Source organism: Rhineura floridana, chromosome 3 (genome assembly GCF_030035675.1).
Source record: "Rhineura floridana isolate rRhiFlo1 chromosome 3, rRhiFlo1.hap2, whole genome shotgun sequence".
NCBI classification, from domain to species: Eukaryota; Metazoa; Chordata; class Lepidosauria; order Squamata; family Rhineuridae; genus Rhineura; species Rhineura floridana.
In genome coordinates, this window is record NC_084482.1 from 123,174,884 (window position 1) to 123,191,597 (window position 16,714).

At 42.9% G+C, this 16,714-nt stretch overlaps 2 protein-coding genes across 4 annotated transcripts in view; one reads left to right on the plus strand and one right to left on the minus strand.

The window, feature by feature from the left end:
* RMND5B (required for meiotic nuclear division 5 homolog B) lies at positions 1 to 16,114 on the plus strand. 3 transcript variants are annotated; one of them, XM_061617666.1, is made up of 10 exons: positions 1 to 198; positions 643 to 812; positions 9,376 to 9,521; positions 11,648 to 11,782; positions 12,129 to 12,229; positions 12,731 to 12,897; positions 13,272 to 13,437; positions 13,510 to 13,612; positions 13,741 to 13,895; positions 14,468 to 16,114. In XM_061617666.1, the coding sequence occupies exons 2-10, from the start codon at positions 674 to 676 to the stop codon at positions 14,529 to 14,531; spliced, it is 1,176 nt and encodes a 391-aa protein (XP_061473650.1). In that variant the 5' UTR covers positions 1 to 198; positions 643 to 673; the 3' UTR covers positions 14,532 to 16,114. The 3 variants fall into 3 exon arrangements, with proteins under 3 accessions (XP_061473650.1, XP_061473652.1, XP_061473651.1); XM_061617668.1 differs by lacking the exon at positions 1 to 198 and adding an exon at positions 315 to 355; XM_061617667.1 differs by lacking the exon at positions 1 to 198 and adding an exon at positions 367 to 457.
* Positions 15,099 to 16,714, minus strand: part of NHP2 (NHP2 ribonucleoprotein) — a 5,776-nt gene continuing 4,160 nt past the window's right edge. The window contains exon 5 of the mRNA XM_061617670.1: positions 15,099 to 15,931. The gene's annotated coding sequence lies outside the window, so the exon portion shown is untranslated. The remainder of the gene's footprint in view (positions 15,932 to 16,714) is intronic.

Below are 16,714 nucleotides of genomic sequence, written 5' to 3' on the forward strand. Positions count from 1 at the left end.
TCCACCCAGCTGTTGCCAGTTTATGGTTCATTCCAGGCACACCCCATCTAAAAATGAGGATGGTTTGATCCATCATCAGAGAACTTTAGCAGTTATACCCATATAGGACCGCACCAGGGAAGAAGGAGGCTTGATACATAATTATTATTCCGTTGTCCCGGACTGAAGAAGGCTGACTCCTTATTCCGCGACTCTCAGGTTAGCTTTTGTTTAGTTTCCCTTCGCCACCTCGATTGTCCCTGGAAATGGTTCCGTCCAGTCCTCACACCTAATAAAGGAATGTGCCATTGTAATGTAAGGGGGACTTTTTTTCCGTGAGAGGGAGGTGGTCTAGACCGGAGCGTGTCTGGGACGGGTAAAAGCCTGCGGGTTGCTCACTATGCCAGTTGGAACGCTCCTGGCTGTGTTCGCGGAGCGGGCCGTAAGACAGACAGACACACATACACACCTGTCTGAGGTGCCCTCCCTAAGGACTGTCCACAAAAGCCCCCCCCTTCCGTGTTCCTTCGCGTCAGAGCGACCAGTACTAAGGGGTTAGGATGCTGGGCTGGCTTCCTGGCCGTCCCTGACGCCAACCCCTTGAGTCAGGTCTGTGTAGTAGTTTTTCAGTCTGGCTGAACGCTCTTCTTCCGCCTTCTCCAGGGCGCGCACGGCAGGTCGGCAGGCCGGGTCAATGGAGCGATGCGCCTGCGTGGAGAGGGAACTGGACAAAGTGCTGCAGAAGTTCCTGTGCTATGGCCAGCATTGCGAGCGAGGTCTGGAGGAGCTGTTGCGCTACGTCAGCCAACTGAGGGAGGAGCTGGGAATTGCAGGTACATGCAGGAGGCCCATCCGGAGGCGGAGCAGCGAGCCTCCTGCTGATGAGGGGGCGTGGAAGAAGGACGGCGTTGGGGCTGGCTACACTGGAGCAAGGATCTTCTCGAGTAACCCGTGGCCTTTACTGGAACATTTAAGTCCCACTGAACTCACAATGAATAATCAGTTTTTTTTTTTACTTATTACATTTATCCTGGCCTTCCTCATAAGAACTCAAGGTAGCATATGGAGCTCTCCCTCCTCCTGTTTTATCCTCACAACAACCCTGTGAGGTAGTGTAGGCTGAACTGACTGAACCAAGGTTGCCCAGGAAACTTTGGGTTGTATCCAATTCTAGTCCTCAGAGTACACGCACTAACATTAATGAACCTGGGTCTCCTCTGAGTAGGACTAGCATTAAATACAACCCTTTTGGTTTAAGTATGGTTAGTATTCCATAGATTGTGGACACTATAATGTAAAATTATACAGCCACAAGTGTGGCTATATACTATAGTCAGCATGGATTTTTTGTATTCTGCAATGTTATATTGAAAATACCTCCCCATGCCATTCTGATCCTTCCCATAAGCTCATTTCAAAACAAAACCTTACAAAACTGGAACAGGGCATCTCCTAGCACCTCTTAGCACCCTTCACGAACTACACTTCCTAGGATTCTTTGGGAGAAGCCATGATTGCCTAAGGTGCAGAGCTTGGAAAAGTTACTTTTTTGAACTACAACTCCCATCAGCCCAGGCAGCATGGCCACTGGATTGGGCTGATGGGAGTTGTAGTTCAAAAAAGTAACTTTTCCAAGCTCTGCTAAAGTGAGTATCAGTCTGGTGTGGATGTGGCCAGGACAGCTTTGGTTTAAATTTGGGTGTGAGGCTACATGTGCCTGCTGTTGACTAAAAAGTTGGGGGAAACCCTGAAAAAGAATGATACTGTTCACAATGTTTTCATTTGGAAAGGAAAGGGGCTTCCCCTCTGCCCAGTGCCCACCCATCCAATTTCCTCCCCTCCCTGTCTTCCTCCTCCCCCACCACCACTCCCCCAGGTCATTTTCACCTATCCTAAGCATGATTGCACAGGAGTAAATCCCACTGAACTCAAAAGGCATACAAATGATCAAACCTGCCCTGCTCCCTGCTATCCCCTCCCTCTTTCCTCTCCCTCCCCCTCCCCCCTCCCCCCTCCCCTTCCAATCTCCTCCTCCCCCCTCCTCCTCCCCCATGGCCAGTTTTACCTTTCCTAGGACTATGACCTGGGAGACCAGGGTTCAAATCCCCACATAGCCATGAAGCTCACTGGGTGACCTTGGGCCAGTCACTGCCTCTCAGCCTCAGAGGAAGGCCATGGTAAACCATCTCTGAATACTGCTTACCATGAAAACCCTCTATTCATTGGGTTGCCATAAGTTGGAATCGACTTGAAGGCAGTCCATTTCATTTTCAAGCATGATTGCACTGGAGTAAATCCCGTTGAATTCAATAGGTATGCAAATGATCAAACCTCCTCCTCCCTCCCATCACCTCCCTTTTGCCCCTTCCCTCCCACTTCCTTCCCCCCTCCCTCCTCCCCTTCCAATTCCCTCCTTTTCCCTCCCACTCCTTCTGTTCCCCTCTCCCCCTTCTTCCTTCCCTCTACTCTCCCCTCCCCCTCCCCCATGGTCAGTTTTACCTATCCTAGCCATGATTGCACAGGAGTAAATCCCATTGAAACATGTAAATGATCAGCCCTGCCTTTCCCCTCCTCCCCCTTCCTCCTCCCTTCTTCTTCTCCTCCCCTCTTCATTCTTCCTCTTTCCCTGTCCACTCAAGGCTTCCCTCCCCATGGTCAGTTTGACCTATCCTAAGCATGATTGCAGGAAAGTAAATCCCGCTGAACTCAGTAACCATGCAAATGATCAATCCATTCTCAGCAAACTTGCACAGGATCCCATTTCTTACCTCCCAGACTAAAAAGCAGGAAAATTCACTTAACTGCGAAAAACCTTGCGGTTTAAGAATGTATGGTATATAAATGTAATAAATAAATAAAATAAGATATTTCTATCAAACTTTAAAAAGCAGGGAAATTGGGCAGCTATAAGGAATGCACCAGGGGAGCAGGAGACCTGACCTCCTCTCTGAGATATTGTACTGCCCTACAAATTTGTCAAAATGCAAACACAAATTGGATTGGTCTTTCACAGTCCAATCCACTTTCTGTGTAGCTTGGAAGAATTTGGTAACATGTGCCTCTGACCATATAGTGAGTGGTGGCAACACCCGCAGTCAGCCCAAATAACAGAAACAAGACATATGCTGTGCTGAACTTGTTTTAGCAGGGAGGAAGCAACTATATTAAAACAGTTGATATCGTTCAGATAGTCACTTTAAATATGTTTGATTTACTTTGCAATTTTAGTGAAGTTTCCTATAGTAAATCATTCTCTTTTGCATCAGTTTCTGTGAATACGTGAACTACAGCAACACTTTGCAGCACTAAAAACTGCTGTAAACTGCCCAGAGAGCTTCGGCTATAGGTAGGTAGGTAGGTAGGTAGGTAAAAGCTCCAAAAACAATTGTGGAATAATGGCACTGACTGTGCTGCAGAATAGTTTCCAATGGGCATGAGGAGTATCTCAGTTTGCACAAGATAAAACAGTGGGAGGTGAAATATATTCTAGCAAAATTCTAGGTGTGCTGTATGTTTTTAATTGACCATGCCCACCTTTCCTCAAGTGGAGTAGTTTAAGCATAGCAGGCTGAAAACATGCATCTCGGGCAGGCCAACTTTGTTTTTTCCAACAGCTAGAGTCATTGCTTAAGTAGCAACATATTGTAATCAGTCTGATTTTGCATCAAACTGCAGTTTCGGATTCAACAGTAAATGCGCCCAAAATAGAAATAGAACATAACCTCCAGTTTGATACAAAAAAGGCTATCTTCACTATCATATGACATTGACCAATAAAAAGGCTTTGAAATTAATAAAAATAAATTTGTCACAGATTTCTAGGATGAATAATGAGAGAAATATAATTTTCTAGGTTAGATTCTCCGTAGAAACAGTAGTAACACAGAAAAAGCAAAGTAAGAACACCAACAAACATACAAAAATGTAATTCTCCATCTTTAGAGATGGCAGGTGTTGCCACCACTCACCATATGCCCAGAGGCACATGTTACTAAATTCTTCCAAGCTACACAGCAAGTGGATTGGACTGTGAAAGACCAACCCAAATGGTGTTTGCATTTTTACAAATTTGTAGTGCAGTACAGTATCTCAGAGAGGAGGTCAGGTCTCCTGCTCCCCTGGTGCATTCACTATAGCTGCCCAATTTCCCTGCTTTTTAAAGTTTGATAAAATATCTGTTGGCTATAGGTACATTCTTAAACCACAAGGTTTTTTGCCTATTAGTGAATAATAATAATACTGTAGGCTTAATAATAATACAGGTTGTTATTGTGGCAAAGCTTTATTTAGACCACAGTTGACTTCATTAGATGCATTGAGTGTTATCTTTAGCCGATAGATATATCATGTAGATGAGGAACCTCTAATCGCTGGAACCAAAAAGCCATGAAATGTAAGCACAAAGTAGATATGTGCAGCCTTTCACACTTCTGTGCAAACCCCAAATTCATACAAGAGAAGCACAGTGACCATACACAATAGCAACGGTTGGTGGTAATGCAGTCTTCCAAGCTTTGCTATGCTGATTTCCCATCAGTAGTGGGAGAGAAGCTTGGTAATCATTGTGGTCTAAATGAATATAATAAAACTTTTCAATAAATTAATTCAGTAATGAGATGCTAGAGTCATGATTACCTTGTGTATGTATATGTGTGTGTCCTCCAGTATCAGAGACAACACCAGTTGCTGGAGAACACAAGTGCTATTGTGTGCATGTCTTGAATGAGGGCTTCCCATAGGCACCTGGTCATGGTGAGGACAGAAAACTAGACTAGATGGCTTAATCCAGTAGGGCTACTCTTCAGGTTTTTATCTAGTCTTCCTTTGAAGTCCCTTTGTTGACAAATGATCCTGGGAGAATGAAATGTCCGGCTGGTTTTTGAATACTGCCCTTGCCGATGTCAGATTTCTGTTTGCTCTTTTGTGTAAGGAGTATTCTGTCCTACATACACAGAGACAGCAGAAGGCTATTATTGACAGGTGATGGTATATATTGTGTTGAAGGATGAGTAGGTGAATAAGAACCTGGTAATATGGCTTATGTTGTTAGATCCTATAATACTGAGTGGGATATGGGGACAGAGTTGGCATTTGGATTTTTTGGGGGGGCCTAGTGCTTAGGTTGTGTTTTTTATATGACACATCATTGCTGCTGAGTAGCCATTAGAGGAACTGTCTGTAAATGAGGACAGGCCTATGATCACATGAGATCTGTGAGAGTTGTGTAATTGTCCAGGATTATCTATAGGTAACTGAGGATATGTTTGAGCAGTTTCTTGCTGGAACCTGAAGTTAGTGACAAGTGATGTTCTGTCGTTTTCTGTTCTTATAGTAAGCGAGTTCTGGGTACCAGTCTGTTTCTCAACTTCATTGGGTGGGTATCATTTGTTTTAGTCATTTTACAAATGAATTAGGTGTGAGTCCCTGTCCAAGGACCTGGAACAAATGTGGTTGCATTGTGAGCTTGGCTTATCAACAGTGGACTATGTGGTATTCTTTGTATGGTAGCTGGAAGCTTGTGGATTATGATCAGCATGTTTCTGGAATAAGATTTGTGTTGTCCGTGCTGTACTTGTGCAGTGATGTCTAGCTTTTACCCCACCATCAGCCTGAGCCTGGACCTTCCATGCAGCAGGTTTACTGTTTGAAGTCCTGGTGGAATTTCTCAAGAACATTTCTGTGGGTCCAGATCATTCTGACATCAGTGTATGATGGGTAGATGAGAGGTCTTTGGAAACAGGAGCCAAGGAACTGTTTATCTAGCACTGCTATATATATATTAGCATAATGTGTTGTTCAGGTACCTCTTGCATGGTCTGAAGTAAGCTCTAGTCCAGCCTTCTAAGTGCCCTCCAGATGTTGTGGACTACAACTTCCATCATCCTCAGTCAGGATGGCCAATGATCAGAGATCATGGGAGCTGTAGTCCAATATCTAGAGGGCCACAGGTTCCCCAACCCTGTGTTAGCATGTAAGATGTCATAGGACACTTGCTTGTATTTGCCGTAACAGACTAACATGGTTCCCCCTCTGGAATATAGCCGATTTGCTAATCAACTTTCTACATTCAGTTGAATGTGAGGGGTCTGGGAACCAAGTTGTATGAGAAATGTTTTAGACTTCCGGGAAGGATTGCTTCGCCTGTGCCTGCCTTTGAGACGAGCTCTCGTCTCAGAAGCTTTTTCAGTTTTAAAATCAGTCAGAACGTTTTTTTTGACTGGTAAAGACTTTCTCCCGGGAAGGGAGAAACGTAGAGATTAACCACAGAAGCTTGTGTTTGTTGGGGGGACTGGATTTCATTAGTTTATGAAAGAAGGTTCAGCCAGCAGCTCCGGACGGACTTTCAAACAAGCTCTAACTGATTAAGCGAGACGTTTATCTTTTCTTTAAAGAAAAACGGATTAACAGGCAAGCACCCCTCTTTCTATTTTTATCATTTGGCTTAAATTGTTACAGCAAAAAGAGATTTGTCAATGAATCAGCTATAAAGAATCCCTGGGTGAGTTATAACTCTTCTCTTTCATTCACGAAATTAAGGAGGAAAGAAATCGAAATAGCTTATCTTTTTATTGCAAAAAGCTGGCCTGGAATTGTGCATTTTAAAGATACAAACGGATGAGGGATTTCTATTCCGAAGAGAAAAAATAAATAAATCTGATTTATGAATTTTTGAGTATTATATGTCTGGGACTATTTTATTTCATTTTGACAAATCTGCTTGTTCTCGATGCCACTAACTGTTTTGATGCTGTGAACTAAATTTGTTTTGCATTCCTGAACATATAAGAGATAAGGCAGGCTGTGCTGTCTACACTGTGATGTCATCAAGCTTGGAATATTAACCCCTTTGTTGCTGGAATAAGAAGTGGGTTTTTTTTTCTTCGTGGTTTTAAGAATGGCAATCAAGAAAGTGGCTGAGATCCTGGAAGTAAATATGTTTCAGAAAATAATGGATGAGATTGAGATAATGAAACAAACCCTGAGACAGGGCAGACAGGAGATGAAAATTGAATTTGGCAAGATAAAGCAAGAGCTTAAAGAAATAGGGGATTTTGTGAGAGGGGAGGTTGATGAGATCAGAGATACAACTGGACAAGCATCAGAAGATGAAAAAAGAAAAATTAAAGGGAAGATGCAAGCCCTGGAGATTGGAATAAATGTGGAACTGGAAAAAGATTTGGAGTTTATGGATATTAGAGATAAAGTTTACTGTTTGGAATTCAGCGTTGTCCTTGAAGAAATTAATGAAGATATCAGAGATAAAGTTATCAATGTCTTGGATAAACTTCTGGACTGGAATGATGTGATGGAGCTTGACATAGAAAAAATCTATAGAATTAATTACAGATATGTGACAATGGAAAAACTATCAAGAGATGTCCCAGTGCATTTCGTAAAAAAGAACAGAGATATGATTTTACAACAATATTTCAGCAACACATTCAGAATTGATGGCAAGGAATTATTTGTGATGAAGGAAATTCCCATCAGACTCTTATTATATGACTATGGCTATGACAGCAAGACTATTATGGGACACTGATAATGGAAGAATGGCTACTGAAATTACTGGACCTAAGAGGATTATTATGGGTGCAAGGATGGAAGATGGAATTAACACTGATAATGGAAGAATGGCTATTGAAATTATTGGACCTAATAGATTTGATGAGATGGATTAATTGATATGCTTATTTGGAGAAAAATCGATAGATATATTTCTCAAGGAGTTGAAACCTCTCTTTGACTTTTTGTGGAAAGAATAAAGTGATGTTTATGAGATTTGATGATTAATTAAGATAACTACAGGAGGAAAGTGATTTTGTAATATAATTTAAGAGACAGGTTTGTTATATATTGTAGACCTATAACTGATCTGCGACAAATCGGAAGTCAACATTTTATTTTATTGTTTAATTTGTATTTTTGTTTTGTTTTGTTTTTGAAAATTTGAATAAAAATTAATGATAAAAAAAGAGAAATGTTTTAAAGAACTGGGTATGTTTAGCATGAAGAAGAGAATATAAAGGGAAAAATGATAGCTTTTCAAGACATGAGGAAGATAGAGCAAACATTCTCTGTTGCTCCAGAGGGCAGGACTATAACCAATAGGTGGCAATTGCAGGGAAGCGGATTTTGGCTAAACATTAGGAGAAACGTCCTCACTGGAAGCGCTATTTGATAGTGGAAGTCTACCTTGTGAGGTTGTGGGCTCTCCGGTGGAACTGTTTAAGCTATTTGCCAGATTCTGCAGTTCAAAGGGAGGGACCCTGAGGCCTGGGAGCCAAATGCAACCCTCTAGTCTCATTGGCCATTGGGACTCTTCCCAGGCCACACTCATCACCCACTCTACTTCATATCCTCCTTGAATGTTTTTGCCTGGCTGGAGTGTGTCCTTGAACTCTGATAATTCCTCTTGCTTGCCTAGATGGAGAATAGAGGTGTGTTTAGAAACTAGCCTATTGTACAAAGGTAACGGTTACATTTGTTGCTTTGCCCACTTTTTCCTCTGGTACTAACCACCACTGGCATGTGGCCCCTGGAAGATTGCCCAGATGTGAATGCAGCTCTTGGTCTGAGAAAGGTGCCCCAACCCTACTGTATCTTGTTGCATCTTACACTGAGCAGGTGGTTGGACTGGATGAACTCCAAGGTCCCTTCCAATTCTTCAGTTCTATGAATGCAAGGATAGAGAACTTCCATTCACTTTATAATGCTTTTCAAAGAACTTTTATAGCCAAGTTAAAAAAAAAAGAAGCACATGCTCTTGATCTCATGTAAAAGAAGACACAGAAAATATCTGTCTCTAATTTTGGAATCCTTCCAATATTCCTGAGTGACAGGGAATGTGAGGCTTGGAGATTATACCTTGTACAGGAAGACACTACTCTGAATCATAGCCTAGATGCAAACTAGCAGTGAAGGCCTAGGAGTGGGAATAAAGGAGGAATGTGACTCAGAGGCCCATGTATTTCTAATCTTGCCAGTGGTAACAGTTTTCTTCCAACATGCTAGGTCTCATCTGTTACTAATAGATTAGTGAAAAGAGGGATTACGTGCCTTGCTTTTTCCTTTCCTGTTTTCTTGGGGCATATTCTGATTGATATTCTCATATATTTGTAAGCAGCCTGCTTTCTAGAATTGGTCTCACTTGTGTTCCTGTTCTAGAAACAGTGGGGAATGCTCTCTCTCCCGTCTCCACCCCATAATCTGTTTAGTCTCCTAATTCCTGAATAGGAATTTCTCCAGACTAAGTTCTGGGAGGGAGAATGTTGGCTACTGTTAATACCTAGCTGTTTCAGATCAAAGATGAAAAACAATGAGAAGGTCTTTCTATTTAGACTATACTTTTGAACTACTACCTATAGTAAGATAACTGTGCCTGTTCTTCTCTAGCCTTGCAACAAACACCACTGTCTGCTACTCTCTCACTGGTTATGTCCCAGTGCTGCAAGAAGATCAAGGACACTGTGCAGAACCTAGCGTCAGACCACAAAGACATTCACAGCAGCATCTCCCGTGTGGGCAAAGCAATTGATAGGGTGAGTAACTTCATCAGCTTGGATCAGGTTTCAGGAACAAGATGGGAACTGAAGCACTTCAAATGGATCCTTCCTGAGCTCTGAAAGCAAAGCTTTTTCTTGTATGTGCTCCATCACCCAACATGGAGCTCATTATTGAAGTACTGGCCTTTATAAATTAGTGTCATCTTTTACTATTTTGTGCTTTGGCAGCATCCACACTGCACTCAGGATCACGTGATTTTGTCCAGGCCCACTCAGAATCCAGAACCAGTGCCTTTCTTCTGTGTTAATACTGGAATCTAGAATTCTGCATGAAAGAATCTCAAATTAGATTCTCCAAAGTGCAGTAGGTCAAATATACACGTGTGCTTTATATTGGTCAAAGAAGGGTGGTTGTTGATTTTGTTGTTTTCTTTGCAGACATAGTTTAAATAGGATTGGGTTTGGTTTTGTGGGGCCAGGAGTGAAACCACTGGGGAATATGAGTTGAGCTGGACTATGAATGAGGATTTCCTTGACATTTACCAAGGAGAGGGATATCATTTAAATTTTGATAGTGAACATGGCTAGAATCTTACTCAAAAAAAGCTAGAACTTAGTTCAGAGGCAAGTATTACTAAGTTTCCATTGCAAGTGGTGTTCCGCAGTTAATGGGGTGATAATGTGATCTCCTCTCTTTAATTGCCAGAATGTCAACTCACCTTACTTTTCAACATAGAGAAGTTCCATCAAGTGACTATACCCCATTTTTAAATCCAAGCTGTAGTGGCAAGGGCTGTGGGAACACCAGACCAATCAGCTCCTTGAGTTGAAATCAATACTTCAATTGTGTTTGAATGTGTCATTTAAGAAATGAAGAAAGGATGTTGTCCTGACTCAGTTAAGGATTGGGCATGTGGTCTCCACCCATCATTGTCTATTGAGGGAGGAGATGCAACCCATGGGCGTATAGTAGTTTTCCCTTCACTGTTAAAATAATAGTATCCACAATTCTCAAGTGTGCAGTAGGCCTTTCTAAATATTCAATTCCTTGCTCTGAATTTAGCCTCAATTCTGGGTGATGTTTGCATACAATGGGTGTTTTTCCCCCCGTTGATGCACATTTCCTCAGGGATAGTCTGGGAGGGTGGAGGGACGGCAGCAGCTGCATGATGGTGGTGGTGGGCAGGACACTCCTTTTCTCTTCTTGCCACCAGAAAAATTAGGTCAAGGGCAGCATCCATGATATGCAAGCTTTATACAGGTTCCGGAGTTCTATTGGTTGGCTGTCCTCTTTTTCAGACTGTTTACTGAAAACAAGTCACTGACAATAACTGTCCTGTATTTGCAATAGTATGTGGCATAATATAGCATAGTACTACTGTGTCCAAAACATCTGTATGCTTACCTACCTCTCTGTAGTTACTTCCAAATTCAAAGTGATCTGTGATTACAACTAGTACTGCACTCAGGACTGCTCCTCAAAAAGGATATTGTAGAGTTGGAAAAGGTTCAGAAAAGGGCAACCAAAATTATCAAGGGGGTGGAGCAGTTCTCCTATGAAGAAAGGTTACAACATTGACGCTCTTTAGCTTAAAGAAAAGACAAGTAAGAGGTGACTTCATAGAACTGTATAAATTATGGATGGTATGAAGAAAGTAGAGAGAGGAAAGTTTTTCTCCTTATGTCATAACATTAGAACTCGGGGACATCCAATGAAACTGAATGTTGGAAGATTCAGGACAGACAAAAGAAAGTGCTACTTCACACAGGGACTATGGAATTTGCTCCCACAAGAGGCAGTGATGGCCACCAACTTGGATTGCTTTAAAAGAGGATTAGACAAACTCATGGAGGATAACACTATCAGTGGCCACTAACCCTGATGGCTATGTTCTTACTCCACTGAGAGGCAGCATGCTGCTAAATTCCAGATGCTGGAAAGGATAGAATGCTCTTGTGCTCAGGTCCTCCTTGGTTTCTCATAGGCATCTGGTTGGCCACTGTGAGAACAGGATGCTGCACTAGATGGGCCACTGGCCTGATCCAGCAGGCTCGTCTTACATTCTTGTGATGGAGAGCAGGTTGTTTTGGGATTTGGAATACTAGGTAGTATGGGGCTTTCCTTAGCACTTCTGAGTGGCTGACTTATTGTTCTGTTCCAGCATTTTGATGCTGACTTGTGTGGCATTGTTCCTGCTATGGTCTGGGAGTCTCAAGAGAAGCAGATCCTGGTGTTGGCCATTATAGAGCACCTCTACCAACAAGGAATGCTGGGAGTGGCTGAGGAACTATGTCAGGTACTGGGGTTTGGGGAGATGGAAGTGTAAATATTCTTTTCACAGTGTATGGAAGTTGATGGTTGTATCTCTACATTGTGCTATGGCTAGTGGGTAATGCTTGGTATTGGCCATTGAGATGTGCCAGCCAAGGCCTCGTTTCTTACCTGAACCTACTAGCCGGGTTATACTTCAGAGTACAACTAACTGCCTGTCCTGCTGCCTGCTTGTTCTATCCAGCCTGCAGAGGATGGATCTGTACTTGACAGTCTATCTGTGGGAATATTTGCTTTGCGCTCTCTCATCTCTTCCCCTTTTTTGAGAAGGAGATTTAGACTTGTTCTCAATATGGCTTACCCTTCCACAGGAATCTACTGTGAATGTGAATGTAGACTTCAAAAAGCCATTCCTGGAACTTAACAGCATATTGGAAGCTCTGCACAAACAGGACCTGGAGCCTGCTCTGAGGTAAGGATGACAGGTTGTGCATTGTTTTCCTCCTTGGGACTCTGCTTCCTCTCCTACCGTATTGGTTATAAATGGTTCTGAAGTAGGTTATATGGCAAGGACCATTGGAGGTACCCACATTTCTCATTAGGCAACGAGTCTATCTACTTTCTCTTTGTCTTCAGACAAGCACTGAGAAGTTGCACTTGCTTTGCTTGCACTAATTATCTTCTACAAAGTCTGCTGTATTCCTGTAATAAGGTACATGAATTCTTGAACCCAGAGCATGCGGAGCACATGCTGCTGCAACCTGTCTCAGACCAGATTGTCCACAAACATGTAACTTGGAGCATTCCTATAAGGCAATGGTAAACCCCCTCTGAATATTGCTTACCATGAAAACCATATTCATAGGGTTGCCGTAAGTTGGAATGGACTTGAAGGCAGACCATTTCCATTTTTTTTCATAACAGCCACTCCAAGGGTAGACCAAGGTATTGAGCAGTGTTGTCTCTTGCCCAGTTGGGCAATCTTCCACAGACAGCAGCTGGCAGAACTGAACAGCAATCTGGAGTTCCGACTGCATCGACTCCACTTCATTAGGCTCCTTGCTGGTGGCCCAGGAAAGGAGCTGGAAGCCCTGAGCTACGCACGCTATTTCCAGCCCTTTGCTCATCTGCATCAGCAAGGTGAGGCTGTTCCTGAAGTCTATTTTGCCACTTGTTTCCTTGGTAGATTTCTTGATAGGTGCTGATACTTCTTTACTAGGTCTGCTGTAGTGATAAGACTCTGCCCAGTGTCTTATCAAAACTACATTTAGGCTGTTTCCCTGGGCCTTGCCACACCCAATAGAATCAGTTCTTAAATTTGTTGCTTCAAGGAAGCCCAAGGGTGCTAAAGAACTTGGAGTCTTCCCTTTTTAGTAGGGGAAGCCTTGGGAGTTAATTCATCCATTGTCAAGTGTTGCATCACCAGATCCTGATAATTGGTTACATAACAAGCCGCCCACTGTTAGTGAAAATCTGTTAATATGAGTGCTGCTTCCTGAATTTGTCACCCACAGAGATTCAGGTGATGATGGGCAGCCTGGTGTACCTGCGCCTGGGCCTTAAGAACTCCCCATACAGGCACTTGCTGGATGAGAGTCACTGGACTGAAATTTGTGAGATTTTCACTCATGATGCCTGTGCCCTGTTAGGACTTTCAGTGGAGTCACCTCTGAGTGTCAGGTAAAGCCTGATGTGGGTTGGTGGGTGGAACTAGAGCAGGGCTGAGCCATGCTGAGCTCTTTCTCTCTGCAGCTTTGCCGCAGGGTGCGTAGCACTGCCGGTGCTGATGAACATCAAGGCTGTGATTGAACAGAGACAGTGCACAGGTGTCTGGAGCCACAAAGACGAGCTGCCTGTGAGTGCCTAGCCCATTCAGGGGAAGGGTGCTATGACAGAGCTTTGTAGGGTGAAGGTAGGGATTTTGAAGGGGAAAATAACCATAACAACCTGGTGATGGGCCTAATTATCTGCTTGTTTTATCAGATTGAAATTGAGCTAGGGATGAAATGCTGGTACCACTCAGTCTTTGCATGCCCCATCTTGCGCCAGCAGACGACAGATTCTAACCCACCCGTCAAGCTCATCTGCGGACATGTTATTTCTCGAGATGCCCTCAATAAGCTCATCAATGGAGGGAAGTGAGTGATTCTTACCAACTATTGCTACTTTGGCTAAAATTCTGGGAGATGGTGGATGACAAATCCTTGCCTGAAACCTGAGGTATCCAGGCTCTCCTGGATCACTATTCCTATCTGGGAAATGTTGTGGTGATCCGTCCATGAAGTCTCCCACACATTTCATTTCCATCTAGGTTTGGGACCTCCCTTTCATCCTAAGGCAGTTTCTCACTGTCATTGTTTCTTGGAATCTCCATATTCTAGCTGCATTGTGTCTGCTGCCCTCTGCTGGGTAATTAGGCAGTGCTGTACTAGCTATAGTAAGAGAATTCTAGCACTGCTGTTTGCAGTTTGTAAGGTAGAGCTCGGCAGCTGGCCTGCCCAGGGCCAAATGAGATTCTTTAACAGGATAGGGAAGTATACAGGCAGGGGTAGTAGATGTGCCAATAGGACTTGCTGGTGGCTCAGTGGGAGTACGGGGCTGGGCCAACTTCCTGCATATCTGCTTCAGTGGTCCTCTTGTAAAACTACCTGCTGAGCAGAATTCTAAAAGCTTTGTTTTGATCCTGATCTTTCTTCATTACTTTGTGCAGGCTAAAGTGTCCATATTGCCCCATGGAGCAGAGTCCAGCTGATGGAAAACGCCTAGTCTTTTGATAATGGCAAGCCTTTGAGATGTTCTGAAGAAAATGGGCTGTCGGGACGCTTGATGGAAAGTGACATATACTAGCAGGAGTACAATGTCCTGTTGTGAACAGTATTAGCCGCTATAGTTATGGAAACTGACTATAGCTCACTGGGCCAGAGGAGGGCAGTCTTGTATCTATGTGAGCCAAGACACATTATTCTGTCTTCCTGGCAACCTACTACTTACTAGGATTCTTCTTGTGCAGTTTAGCTGACAGTGACCCCCCCCCCCCGGCATGATGGTTTACTCTCTCCCCATCCCCATTTCTATTTGTTGTTGCGATACAGGTTGTATCACAAATAGTACATGAGGAGCTGTTGCTGCTATTTTTTTAACACTTCAGAATAAATCTAAGTCTCTCTTCTGTTTCAATAAGTTTGAAGGGAAAAAGTGTTGCAGCTTCCTTTCTCTTCCCACTAGCTAACAGGGGAAGAGGTTTTGAAAGATGGGTTACATCTAACTTAAGTTGGAAAAACTACGTTTGAAACTTGACTTGCTGCTATTTTGAAGAGAGCCTTAAAATAGGCTGGAAAAGTGATGGGGAAATAGCAGTCCTACAGGCATTTACAAATGTGGTGTTTGTTCCCTCTGTGTACTACTACACAACACAGCACTTCAGGAAACAAGGTCCGAGTAGTAAGATGTAATGTTTCCTGATCAAAAGAACAACCGCTTTACAAGTGGAAAACTGGCACAGCAGGGACAACACTATATTGAAAAATCCATACTTGATGACAGATAAAAGCACATGTGAGTGGTGTTATTCTTCCTACCTAAGCTATATTATCCATTGTGAATTAGTAGGAACAGGAAGAACTACGTGACTTTGTACAGGGAAGAAAGCTGGTAGAATATTAGCTACCATTAAGACATCCTTCAAAGTGGGTATACAATCTATTATATAGAAAATACGATGCAACCGTTTCCTCTATTGCTGACAATCCATGACACCTGCAAGTACTCATTAAGGTAACAGATACATCAGGAACTGACTATGTAAAGCATTTTAGGCAATGGTATTAGAAAGGTTCCGATATAGAGGAATTGGGGTGTGGATCATTAACAAGGATTTTGAATCTGACTTAGAGATTCAAATGCATAATGAGGGAAAACTGCCTTGGAGATAGGCTGGAAAATAATATTAAACAACTGCTAGAGTTTAAGTCAGGGTTGATTAAAGCCTGAACTTAGCTTTTCTAGCTGAGACCATTTTTCTTTGCAGGGCTCAAATAAATAGCATGAAACTGCAGGTACAAAAACCAGTGCCTACAATTTGCACTTTTATTAATTTAAATTAGAAATTGGTTTGTTGAATATACAATTAGTTTGGAGTATCAGCCTGGAATAGCTGTGGATGTGAAGATCTAGCCTGAAAAGGGAGAAAAACAAAGATTTTTTTCTGATGCTACAGAAACCCTTTGACACCAGAAAGGCTTTTATCTCATTGCATGTATTCTTAGTTTTTCTTCCTCTAAGGCACGAGGAGCTGATATAACCAGGAACAGAGATGGATGGCATGGAAATAGAGCTAAATAAATTTCTATTCAGTAAACCTGGTGGATGGTTTTTGGTGTTGCTGTTTGGAACTGTAAAGAAACATTTTCCTTCAAGCCAGATGCCTTCCCTATAACATCACTTTCAAAGCCTCCCAGCATAAGACTCTCATGCAAGTAATCTCAACCTATTTGTACTGACAATCTGTCTCTGGGATGCTCCCTGTTTGCTTGCATAACACAGTGCTCTATATTACACAGGATGAAGTGGAGAGGGAAAATAGTGAGGCCTTATTAACTAATTACTAAGGCTGCAATCCTATAGACCCCGGGAGGACACCCCAGGGGCCATATGATTTTTTGGATCTCCCTCTGAGGGCAGAGGAGGAGCTAGCCTTGTAAGCTGCCTCCATGAGGCTGTGGAAAGGTCTGTAAAGCTGGTGCTTCTCTGAAGTCTTGGGTGGGGGCAAAAAGAAGACTTTACAAGGAGAAGCTGTGGATCTGCAGGCTCCACAGCACTCCTGTTGCTATATCCCAGGGACCCTGGAACTGGCATAGTTTATTTCCCCTCACCTGAAATCAAGGGGAGAGAAACTGTTGAGGGGAAAGAGAAAGAACACCCACTGTCACCTTCTGCCCTGCCAAGAATTGGATATGGC